This window comes from Hevea brasiliensis, chromosome 1, assembly GCF_030052815.1.
Source record: "Hevea brasiliensis isolate MT/VB/25A 57/8 chromosome 1, ASM3005281v1, whole genome shotgun sequence".
Lineage (NCBI taxonomy): Eukaryota > Viridiplantae > Streptophyta > Magnoliopsida > Malpighiales > Euphorbiaceae > Hevea > Hevea brasiliensis.
Window position 1 is genome coordinate 107328719 of NC_079493.1, and position 12396 is coordinate 107341114.

Below are 12396 nucleotides of genomic sequence, written 5' to 3' on the forward strand. Positions count from 1 at the left end.
ATATTTGAAAAGAGGTGAAAGAATGATAAATTTAAAAGGGTATATAAATAGAAATATTTGTAACTCTTATCTCTTACTCTTTACTCCTTCTTACACCCCAAATTGAGGTATAAGAAAAATTGAAATTTAAGGGATAAGGGAGAGTAAGGCTTACCCTTACTTACTGTTACCCTCCATTAACTCACATCTTCCCAAACAAAGGCAAAATAGTTACTTATCCCATCACCTTTATTTAACCCTCTCTCACCCTCATTCTCATCCAAACAGACCCTTAGCTAATGACAGTAACATATTTTCTATCTCTTTTTTTTTAATAATTAATTAACCATATAATCATATGATGATGTGAGGACTGCAGGGGGACGGAAGGTCTTCTTCTGTGTTGATTCAATACTTGATTTTGTTTGGTGTTGCAATTGGATATACCATGGCAGCTTCAGTTAGTATGATGTGAGTTTTTTTTATGTTAAACTAACGTCAAATGGCGCACCAAATTAACTCCAAAAACCATAATTTTAGTTGAAAATTAAAATTCAACAATTCATTGATGGATTTTTCCAGGATTTGAATGTTTACAGAAGCAAAAACGTTTTTTTAATATGTATGTTTTTCTGTATTTCAGGGCAATAAAGAGATCAAATTGTTTCCATGCAAGTGGAGGGAAAGATCCATGCCACATGTAAAGCAACGGATACATGATAACATTTGGAATCACAGAGGTTGTTGTTTTCACAGATTCCAGACTTTGATCAAATATGGTGGCTCTCTATTGTTGTAGCTATTATGTCTTTCACATACTCTGCTGTTGGTCTGGGGCTTGGCATTGGCAAAGTTGCAGGTAAACTATGCACGAGCCGTTCCGCACTTGTGGATTATGGAGAAGGTTAACGTACGCAGCTTCACGGATAGACTGTTTCCGTGATCTCATCCTCTTCTTGATTAAAGGACAAAAGCACATGTGGGTTATGCCAGAGCAAAATACTACAGCTCTTTTCTTGCTTTCTTTTTCCAGAAAACGCAGCCTTCAAGGGAAGCCTCACTGGTATCAGTATTGGGACAGTAACCCATGCTGGGTTTGTCACTTGTACCCAGAAGCTATGGAGAAGTTTGCAAGCTCTTGGAGCTATTGCCTTCGCATATTCTTACTCTGTAATCCTCATCGAAATTAAGGTAATTTGTTAAAAACTTAACATCTTGCTGAAATTCAGTGATTCGATAGTTATATACGGACAATTGCTTTTGCATTCACAGGACACAATAGGATCTCCTCCTGCAGAAAACAAAACCATGACCAAGGCAACTTCTTTTAGTATTGCAGTGACTATATTTTTCTACTTGCTCTGCGGATGCATGGGATATGCAGCTTTTGGTGATAACGCCCCTGGAAATCTATTGACAGGTTTTGGATTTTATAACCCTTACTGGCTGGTAGACATTGCCAATATTGCGATCATTGTGCACCTAGTTGGTGCATACCAGGTATGAATCTCATGCATCTATTGTATTAAACTCTAGTTTAGCATCTCCAGGACTGATGAAATCTTGAGTTTGAATTTGTAGGTATACTGCCAGCCATTGTTTGCATTTGTGGAAAAATGGAGTGCTCATAGATGGCCAAAGAACGACTTTGTGACGGCGGAATACGAGATACCAATCCCCTTTTTCGGCGTCTACCAGGTGAACTTGTTCCGGATAGTGTGAAGAAGCATATTTGTTGTTGTGACGACCCTCATAGGCATGCTTATGCCTTCTTCAATGATGTTGTTGGAATACTTGGTGCCATGGGATTCTGGCCATTGACTGCTTATTTCCCTATCGAGATGTATATTTCTCCGAAGACGATAGGACGATGGACTAGCCAGTGGCTTGGCCTTCAGATTCTTAGTGTGTCTTGTCTATTCATCACCATAGCTGCTGCTTTTGGCTCTGTGGCTGGGGTTTTTCTTGATCTCAAGAATTACAAGCCATTTAAAACTAGTTATTGAGAGGGAAAATTGGTGAAACACAAAGCTGGAAATCGCCTAGAATCATATATATAGCTACTATTGTGCTAGTACAGCTACTGTTGTGCCACTAAGAGGCAACTACTTATTTAATCTGTAGCAGCTATTTCAAGTTTCAAGTTTCTTCCTCTTGAATGATTCTGCGTTCGGTTTCTTTTCTCTAGCACATACCCACAAAGGCTAGCTGGAGCAATTAACGCTAAAGAATACAAATCGATGACTGCTCTGTCTTACAGCATGTACTTTTGTAGCTATGATTCATGGCGAACTAGATTTATCTTAGAATTGCACTTCTGGTCAACCTTTAATTGAACAATCCATCAGATAAATGACAATCCAACAAATACAGATGACCTGTTTACATTCTCTCACATACAACCAAAAAGACAAACCTTTACAAACTTAAACAACAAAGATAAAAGTGCTACAGAATTTCCGGTCCCTTGTACCCATAAAAAGCTATGCAACATTTACTTCTTTTTTTTAGCCTTCAATTCAGTAGCATTTGCCTCTGCAGCAGCCTTGGCAAGAGTTGTGGGTTTGAAGACACTCTTTGGGTTAAGAACTTTTCTTATCTTGAAAACTGTCCAAGCAGTGCCAATTGCATGTCCTGCAGCATCTAGTCCTTCATTTGTTGCCTTCGCTGCCTGTTCGCCATACCTACAACACATCATCCAATCAAACAATCAACTATGAACGATCATGCAAATGTTGACAACTGAATTCGAAAGAAATATTTTCCTAGAATTATGAGTTGAAATCAATCTCAGAGATTGATGCATGGCTCCATATAATCCCCTTGTTTTGCCCTCCCAAAACGTGTTTATGGGTTGGATGTGAACCTATCTGACTATGCTGTATTGCTGTTTATGTGAATTCCAATAAGGGTCACTAAGCAGCATAAAATTTAAGTTAAATCTCTCTATGCCCCAGTGCAGGATAGATTCTCAAATTAGCGGAACAAGACATGTCTCAAATCACTGGCAACCTCACAGAAAGGTGATGTTCCACTAAGGACAAACATTATCACCATAAAGCTAAATTCCAACTAGCCAAACAAAATGATACGCATTTTTGAATGAACACACTAACAATGGTGAAGATGCTATAGAGTAGAATTGAGATATACCTCTGTGAGACGAGGCCCTTTGTCACTACTGATGACGTTGACATGACATTCTTTCCAGCAACCTCAATAGCATCGCAGACCTTGTCTGCACAAGCACAAGGCACATAAAAGGAAACAATATTGTAAGAAAAAGCTACAGTCCTTTGGGAGGAAAAGGAATGTAAGAATGGAGATACCCCAAAAGGAACTTCTACATTCCCTGCCTATCTTTTGTATCAAGGAATTTCCAATCCAATGATAAAGTTTCACGGTTTTAGTTTTGAATTTTTCAACATTTTAAAATGATTCCATAATATAAATTCTTTTTGTAGCTGATAAATGATATTCTAAATTTCAACTTCCTATAAAATTAAAATGGCGCATGTACTCTTTGAGAAAGAGTAAAAGATATAAAAACTAGAAGAAGAAAGACATTATGGCTCCTAATGTTACAGAATTCCACTTAGTTATAGAAGTGAACAAATCTCCAATGTGAAATACGGCTCACATGTTGGTGCATGACAATCAATTAAAAAAGCAACAAACACATAAACAATTATAAATTTCAGAACACCGGCTTTTGCCACTCATGGTTAAAACCTGTTATGAACAGCTTGGCTATCTATAAAATCTCAGAAAGAAACATATGAAAGTGGAAGGAAAATGCTATGCAAATGTTAAAATTTTACAAAGTGGTTTACACTAGACAATTCAGAAATTGATTGAATGTATGCTAGCTGCTATAAACAAGAAGAAAAATGATCAAGATAATAGACAAAGCAAGAACACACAAGAATTCATGTCAGTTAAGTCAAATGATTCGTGCCATGACAGAGACCAAGCAAAAAGTTCATTACACAGTCATTTACACTACAAAGTATAATTTCTACGGATTCTCAGAAGAATGTGTGTTCTTGTGTATTCATTTCAATGCTTATTATATATTTTTAGCTTCCCTGTCACTATGACAATTTAAAATCTATTGAATCACCAATGCCTATGCAGTGCTTCATATTTTTATGAGCATGCAGACACGTTTATTGGTGTGAGAAATTACAACATTTACTATATGTTTGGGAGAGGAAGGAAAATGGAGGGGAGAGGGTTTTGGGAGGAATATGGGCCATGAGGTCCACAATTTTGTTTCTTGCCATGTGGGCTACACAGGGCCATTTTCCTTTCAAAATTTCCTCCCCCACCGCGATCCCCAAAAAAAAAAAATCACACGCACATTTTCCTCCCTTTTCAAAAAAGAGCCTTAATGTTGCAATTCTTAGTTCAATCTTGCCTAGTCTGCTGCTAAATTTGACAAAGCACATGTACACTAATTAGAAGATAACAAACAAATGGGTACAAAGTGAACAATCCACAAACTACAGGCATGAGATGAAGGAATCCTCTCTAGGATACCTGAATTAGGTTCACCACAACATTACAATACCAGTGAAAAGAGGAAGCAAATAGTTGATAATTATAATAGAATGATAATAAGTTGCAAAATATATATACAGAGAAATACTGAATTCTCAAATTGGAAGATATAAAAGAGTTGGAAATGTATGACTTACTATATCCTTCCAAAGAAGCAAGCACAATTTCTCCAGGCAACATGCTAAAAAAATTTTTTCCAGCTTTAGAGTTAGCAATTGAACTTGTAACGAATCCTGAGATTTTCACAACCCCTGAAAGGATTCCAATGGCCACTTCCTCGGACATTCTTGTCAACCTCTTAACCCTGGAAATATCCCAAGACAAAATTCATTACAACACTACTTGATACCATGGCAAGAACTAAGAACATTCAAAGAAAGAAAGAAACAACAGTTATAATTTATTCAAAATTGCCATTTTAGTCTTAGCTATTTGCCCCAAAGAAATGCCTGAAGCCAGCAGCAAGATTTTCCACTCTTGCAATGATATAACTAAAGTTTCCCACCACCGAGAAATTGTCAACATACCTATGCTAAGACAAGAAGGTTGACATTAAGCCCACCACCCCCTTGCTTCCAGAGCTATTTGATAGTCCTACTACAAGATAAGATAACCTAAAATCCTGGAAATGGGCTGTTGTTAATTAAGCAATACAAAGAACACATACACTAATTAACAGTGTTTTTTTTTTTTTCCCAAAATAACGAAACGCGAACAAACAAGGGACAGGGAAGCCATACCCCATCACAAGACCAGAGCAATTTTGTGATGGCAATTTTGAAATTTCATTTTCATCAACTTTAATTTGTTGCAAGTTGGTCACCTTACTTTAATTTTATTGCTCTCACAATCACAATTAACTATTAGGACTTCAATTATATTCTCAATTTCATGGCCAAAAATTTTCTAACTTAGATAACTTCTTTGATTAAGATGACAAATCAATTTCTCATGAGATTTTGTTCAAAATGGGTGGAAGTGCCAAATACAAAACTTAAAGGTGCATTTACTAATTGTGGCTAATTCAAATTAAATGACCAAAATCATATTGACCATTAGCATAATTAATATTATAAAGTAACTACATACTAATCAAAACAAGGTCAAAGAAACTAAGATGAGTAAAGCAACAATGGATAAAAATAAAATAAAATAATAAACCAAACCTTTTGATTCTCCTCATTGCTGCCGGGCTAATCTCCGTATCTGATCTCTCCCCCATCCTATTCTTCAAGAACTCATTCCCCCACTTCAATCTATCCACAGTCACATCCCCACACAACAATATCCCCTTAATCAGCTGCCCTGACCCAGCTGCAATCATCCTCGAGACAGACCCACTATAATCCTCTACATTTGGAGCCAATACAGTCCAATATGCCGCCGAACACTCCTCCAACTCTTTCTTCTTCTCTTTCGTCTTTAAATCCTCCGGCGATATCCCCCTCGCCGTTTTCCATTCTATCAACTCCCAGTCCCCTCTCTCATTCACTTCTTGCACAGTGAAAGAACTATAAGACTCCAATATATTATCGAATTCCTTCAATAAAGCCTCCTGTCCTTTCGACGCAATTGTAACTCCATAATTCAATAACTCCATTTCCACCTCATTTTCAACCTCACTCTCATATTTACCTTCATTCATCCCTTTTTCATTTCCAGGAACGCGAAGATTAAAGAAGTAATGGGATTCATCGAGTTTCACAGATGCCTCATCTTTGGCCAAAGGCCACTGAATATCATCTCCAACACGAGCAAGAACAGCAACCACGGCATCACCCTGTTTGAGACAGACGATTGTGAGGTCACCACAAGCGAGCTGAATGCTACGGTCTTTCTCAATCAGATGGACGAATGCACCTGGGATGGTGATGAGAGGTTCTTCATAAGGTTGAGAGTTCGCAGACAGCAAACCGGCGTCGTATTCAGGAAGGAGGTTCTCGGCCGCGTCTTCCATGTCAATAGAAGGGTACAAAGAAGAAGAGGAAGTTGAAGTAGCAGAAATGGCTTCTGGGTTTGAGAGTTCGACTTTTGGGTAGAGAGAATTGGGAGAAGACATTTTTGTGAAGTTGATTTGCAGCGAAGGATTAACATTTGGACAATTTCCTTAAGATTGAAGAGAAGCCGTGTCGGTTGGATTTGAACAATGAGATGACGTGGCAGCCGGAGGAGTAGCCGCGTAACAACCGTTTTCCTTGCGATGGATTGCTCATCCCCGCGCCTTTACACTATGTTTGGATAAATTTTAGCAGAGAATGAAAAATAAAAGAATGGAAAAATTATTCATCTTTGGATGAATAAAGAAGGAAAAATGAAAATTACTATTAAAAACAAAAGAAAGATGCATAATTTCTTTCGATATAAATTTAGTTTTTTCATTTAATTTAGAGAGAAAACAACAACTTTTCTCTTTTGTCTAAATAAAAAAAATATATTTTTTCAAAATTATTTTCCCTTATCATTTTCCGATCCAAACATGGTTTTATTTGTATGCAACGCAAGGCAACTGCTTGGAGTTTGGACCCCACCTGCCCGCTACTGGCATGAACCATGAAGTTTCTAGGTTATTTATTTTTTTTTTTTTAAATTACTTGATTTTTTCAAAGATAAGTCGAGAGTTCTTATCATACACATAAAATATTTTTGTTATGTCTCTTTTTTGTCTATAGGTACTATCTGACTGTGCCCTTTTGTGCAATTATGTGCATAATAACGAGACCGTCGCATCCAATATCATAACAAAAATATTTCTGATACACAAGATCCTCTAATCGAGCCAAGTGTAAAGCATACGTATCTCTGATCATAAGAGTATAATACACATTATAAGATTTTCAGAAGAAAGAGAAGAAATTTAGAAAGCCATGGGAGAGAACTCAGAATATTATTTAGAGAAAGCTTATGCCAAGTCTGGCTACAACTGAAAAGAGTGTCTCCTTATATAAGCTAGGAGAATCAAGATTTTTACAGGCAACCGGCTAACTACTGGCTACCGACACTCTAAAGTAAAAGATTCTTACAGAGTGAAAAACAAACAAAGGCTAAAAAAAAAAGACACACTTATTACATATCATGGCAGACAGCCTTTAATTCCTTTTATGGGGTCGTTGATAGATTGAATGTGTCATAATCAGAGTCGTTTGAGTCATCAAGTCCAAAAAAGTCTTTTGGCCATTGACCGTACTCAACAGGTGATGGTGGGTCAGCACTTTCGGTGGCTTCTCGCACCTAGGTATCCATTGGATCCTGAGAATCTTGCCAGATTGGATGGGACCAATCTATGGGTTCATTAGTGAGAGACCGGATGGGTCCGAGAGACGTACAATTCACATAGGGAAGGATTAGAGGCTGATATCCGTTGATTTCGCAGAGATGCTCTGCCAGCTGTCTTCTCAGTGGCCCCATAGTGTCTTTTTCTGTGATAGAGCCCTCGTAGATCCTCCATTCATACTTAGTGTTTTGGGTCCAAAGAAGTCCATCAGCCCTTCTGGAGAAAGGCCTATGTATGATAAACATGGTTCTGATATTGGGCTGAGTCCTGATGGGCCTTTCTTCGACTCCATGGGTTTCTATGAGTCCCCTAAGGCCGTATTGCCATGCTGAAATGGGCTTGAACCACTCCAAGAACCTAAACAGGAGAGTCTTGTTTGTTCTGTCAAGGGTGTGCTGATGTAGTGCTAGGAGGGGGAACTATATACCTGTAGAGTATAAAGTTACCATGCACCAAAGGAGCCATAGTTCTTCAAGGATAAGGTCTCTGTTAGGATGGATGGCAAAACATGTGAGGAATGGGTTGTCAGGAATAAAGGTGGATGAGGAGGGGAGTAATCCTCTCAAGGTATTCCTGGTACTCAGGTAATGAAACAGGTGATTTTTTGCGAACTGAGCTATTTTTGGGATTGGCTAGTTAGGAGAACAACTAGGCGGAAAGCTATCAGGTGTAGGGACGAGGTAGCTAGGAGTGTTTGGGGAGGATGATGAAGCCATGAGTATCAAGGGAAAAGTAAAATGTGACTTGATGAGGTGAAGCTCCTTAGGTCTAGACAGAAGATCTAGAACTAAGTTATGTTTTCCCTTAATGTGCTGGACTGTGAATTTATACTTGGTGAACCAGTCCTTTAATCTCAGCAGCTGTGGTTCTGGAAGAGACTTATTTTTGAAGTCTAGGATCTTCGGGAAAGATGAGATGTCCATAACTACTGTAAAGTGGTGGCCTATGAGGTGGAACTCAAATCTTTTAATCCTGTTTTTGACAGCTAATATCTCATTGTACACTGAGTGGTAATGTTTTTGTGGCTCTGGGAACTCTCCACTAGCATATCCGCAGATATGCTTTTCTCCTTGGATTTCTTCGATGAGGACAGCACCCCAGTCGGTGTCACTAGCATCAGTTTGGAGAGTGCGATGTCCTGTACTGAGAATCTTTAGAGGTAGCAGATTTGAAGCCACTGCTTTTAGAGCCTTGACCGCTACTGTTTGTTCTTTCTTCCAGGGCGGTGCATTTTTTCTAAGCATTCTTGAGAATTGACTAGTGTGAGTGGCGACATAGGGAATAAATCTCCTGATGTAGTTGACAATGCCAAGAAATTATTGTATTTGCTTTACTGATAAGTCCTTTTCAGGAAACCTTAATAGTTCTTCTGCAATGTGTGGTCCCGGTTGATATTTCCCATCTTTGAATTTCATTCCGAGAAAGTCAATGTCGGCTAGGGCTAGGGAACTCTTCTTTTCTGAAAACATGATGCCATAGGATTCTACTATGGTTTGGTAAGTGGATAGGAGAGTTTTATGGGCCACGACATCCTTTGAGAACAGGAGAATGTCATCAATATAGATAAGAGCACTGTGGAGTATGGGCTCGAATATTTTTACCATGGCCTTTTGGAAGACTGAAGGGGCTGTCTTTATACCAAATGGAAGGACAGTCCATTAGTATTGGGCCGTAGGAATATAGAAGGCAGTTTTGGGCCTGTCTGATGGTTCGATTCCTAATTGCCAAAATTCGGCCTTAAGATCAAACTTTGAAAAGATGTGGGCTTCATGGAGCTGACCAACTCCAACTCCTGCACCTACTAGATATGAGCTTAAAAGCCCATCTTCTTCGGAAGAATCTCAGGCTACGAAGAGAAAGATTGACAAAGGCAAAGAGAAAATGCATTTCGAACCACCACCACAGCATATGATATCTATTCCTCCTGGTTCGGAAAATGATTCCTCTGATGAAGCAAATTCCTCTAGTAATGATAGTGAAATTGGACAAATGGATGTTACGACGCTTCTCATGGTCGATCCGCCACCTACTTTGTCGAGAACTGGTCCTTCTCCGACCACAAACTCTACTAGTGGCACTACAGGTCCTACAGGGCCTCCCCAGGCCCAAGACCCACATGTTGAAATACCTGAAGATGATCCAATGCTGGAATTTGGTGTTCCGGGAACCCAACAACAACAGAGGCCCAGCTCAGGCCCATGGTTCACTCTGGATGATGTTCCCCCATCCAAGTGAAGAGATAGACTTACAAAATTTAAAGCTTAGCTAGATGTCCAAATGCTTCGAGAAGGAGCAGACTCTCACGCTGTTCTCAGAGAGTTTATATCTCGGACCATTGGAACACTCCAAGACTGGTTTGCTTCTCTTGGAGAATACCACAAAGCCCAGTTTTGCAACCTCAATATACTGCAAGAAATCAATGCCATCTTAGCTGAATTCCTTGGAGACGCATCACTGTACAGCAAACAACTGCGTTAGGAATTTTTTGACATGCATTGCTATTCGTTAAAAAGGACAGATATTGAGAAGCATTACCAATGCATGGTTCAGCGTTATTATTTGTTGAATGGCTACAATGACATAAACCTACGACACACCTACATCGCCTCTCTCCCAGAAGTACTGCAACCAGAATTACACAGGAGCATCGTCGCTACTCGCAGAGCAATGAATACCATCACCATTGGAGAGATACACCAGATGACTCTGGCTTGTCTAGAAAAAATGTGTGAGCAGCAAAAACTATTCAAGGATATCATTGACAATAGTAAAGCCTTGAAGAATGTGTGCTAGAAGTCCCACCTTGCTAGAATTGTGAATGTAAACCAAAGAAAAAGAGCCATTACAAGAAGTATCCTAGTCCCTCTGGATCCAAGTCTCCTTTCAAGCACCGAAAAGGAAGAAAACCAGTTAGATACTTCAGGAAGAGAAGAATGGGAACAAAAAAGTCTGATCGATGCTACATCTGCAGAAATTGGGGACACTATGCGAAGAATTGTCTTAGAAATCCTAACAAGGTTGTTAAGCTTATACAACATATTCAGCAGGCCTCCCATGTCTCCCTAGAAAATGATGACATAAAATCCTTGTTCTCTGAACAGGATGAGCCAGGTACGAAACCGTCTTCACTCTTCGAGCAGATACTGATTTTGATCAGGACCAATCCCTGTCTTCGGAAGATTTTGAATCTGACTCTGAGGCCCATTACCCTTCCTACCTGGCCCAACATATTCAATCATCTCGCCCAACTTATGGCCCATACACCATCCCAATCCCGCTGGTTCCATTACATGTCTTACCCAGCAAATATGAGCAGCCCATAAGTGTTATTGGGTTCTTTGACATGGAGCCCATAAGAGCATGATGAACCCCGCCATCTTACCTCTAGAATGCTGGGTCTCGCATATAGAATACTTCAAGGCAGTATATGGAAATATCTTCAAAACTAGCTTAATCACCAAACACCCAATTGGGATTCAATTCTTCCCCACTTGTATCCTTTGGACAAGAGTCATTGGGTCAAACCTTCCTGATAAAGACCTGCTAATAGGTTTCGACCTATACCAACAAGCAAAACATATGAAAATCCTTCCAACTAGATTGAAGTACAAAAGGAGTTTTCAGCCATTCACTTCTGTCCCTAGACTGTATTCACTAATCGATGCCTCAGTTGAATTCCAAGAATACAAAGAACTTCTCTTAAAGTCCTGTGCTGATTCACACGCACAATTCCTGTAACACCCCTATTTGCATAGCCTGGTATATTTTAGTATTCCAGTGACCGGTATCGGTCCAGACAAGTAAGAGGATTAGAACCACACTTAAGACAACTAAATAAGCCTTAAACACAAATAATTAGTAATTGTCAATTAGTTAAATATAAATAAGAAAAATAGAACATAAGAGGTTAAATGAGCCGAGAGTCACATCGATGGATGACCTTCTCAGGAAGGATTGTGAGGTCGATTTAAACTCAAATTTCGAACCGTAAAATGTGACGCCACCGTCCTTAGGACTATTGCGAACACAGTGGAAAAGAGAAAATCACAAAAAAGAATTGTTAAGTAAGTCAAATAATTAGGTCAGGGATCCGGAAGAAATATTGAATTACTTGCAAACCGGATTGAACCAGCGAGGGACAATTTGGTCAATTCACCCCTAGAGCTGACTCCTGACCTAACTGTCCAACAAAATTGGAGAAAAGAAAATTTTGGGATCGAGAATTAAATTAAAAAACTATTGAAAAATTAATGAAAATGAAAAAAGAAAAGAAAAAAAGCTTTATTTCATCATCTGTCAAAATAAAAATTAATTTTGCCCAATAATTGACCAAGTCAAATGGCTAATTTAAGAGATAAACGACATAAAAAAAAACAAAAAGAAAATTCATTTTCATCTTCCTCAACACATATAGCCGTCCTTCATCCCTCTCTCATCTCTCTCACATATATTTCCTCCATTGAAGCTAAAATTCAAAGCTTCACAAACCCTAGAAATCCCCTAAAAATTTCACTAAATTATGATTAAACCTTGATTTAGCACCTTAGTTCAACTATTGATCAAGAAAAGGAAGGAAGAAAAAT

General features: G+C 38.8%; 1 protein-coding gene and 1 pseudogene across 1 annotated transcript; one reads left to right on the forward strand and one right to left on the reverse strand.

Moving 5' to 3' along the window:
- Nucleotides 1-427: 427 nt before the first annotated feature.
- Nucleotides 428-2233, forward strand: LOC110648850 (amino acid permease 2-like; annotated as a pseudogene).
- Nucleotides 2234-2276: 43 nt separating this feature from the next.
- LOC110648852 (protein EARLY-RESPONSIVE TO DEHYDRATION 7, chloroplastic-like) lies at nt 2277-6734 on the reverse strand. The gene is made up of 4 exons (XM_058146613.1): nt 5709-6734; nt 4680-4846; nt 3133-3217; nt 2277-2663 (listed from the first exon to the last, which is right to left on the reverse strand). The coding sequence occupies exons 1-4, from the start codon at nt 6599-6601 to the stop codon at nt 2474-2476; spliced, it is 1335 nt and encodes a 444-aa protein (XP_058002596.1). The 5' UTR covers nt 6602-6734; the 3' UTR covers nt 2277-2473.
- Nucleotides 6735-12396: the final 5662 nt, after the last annotated feature.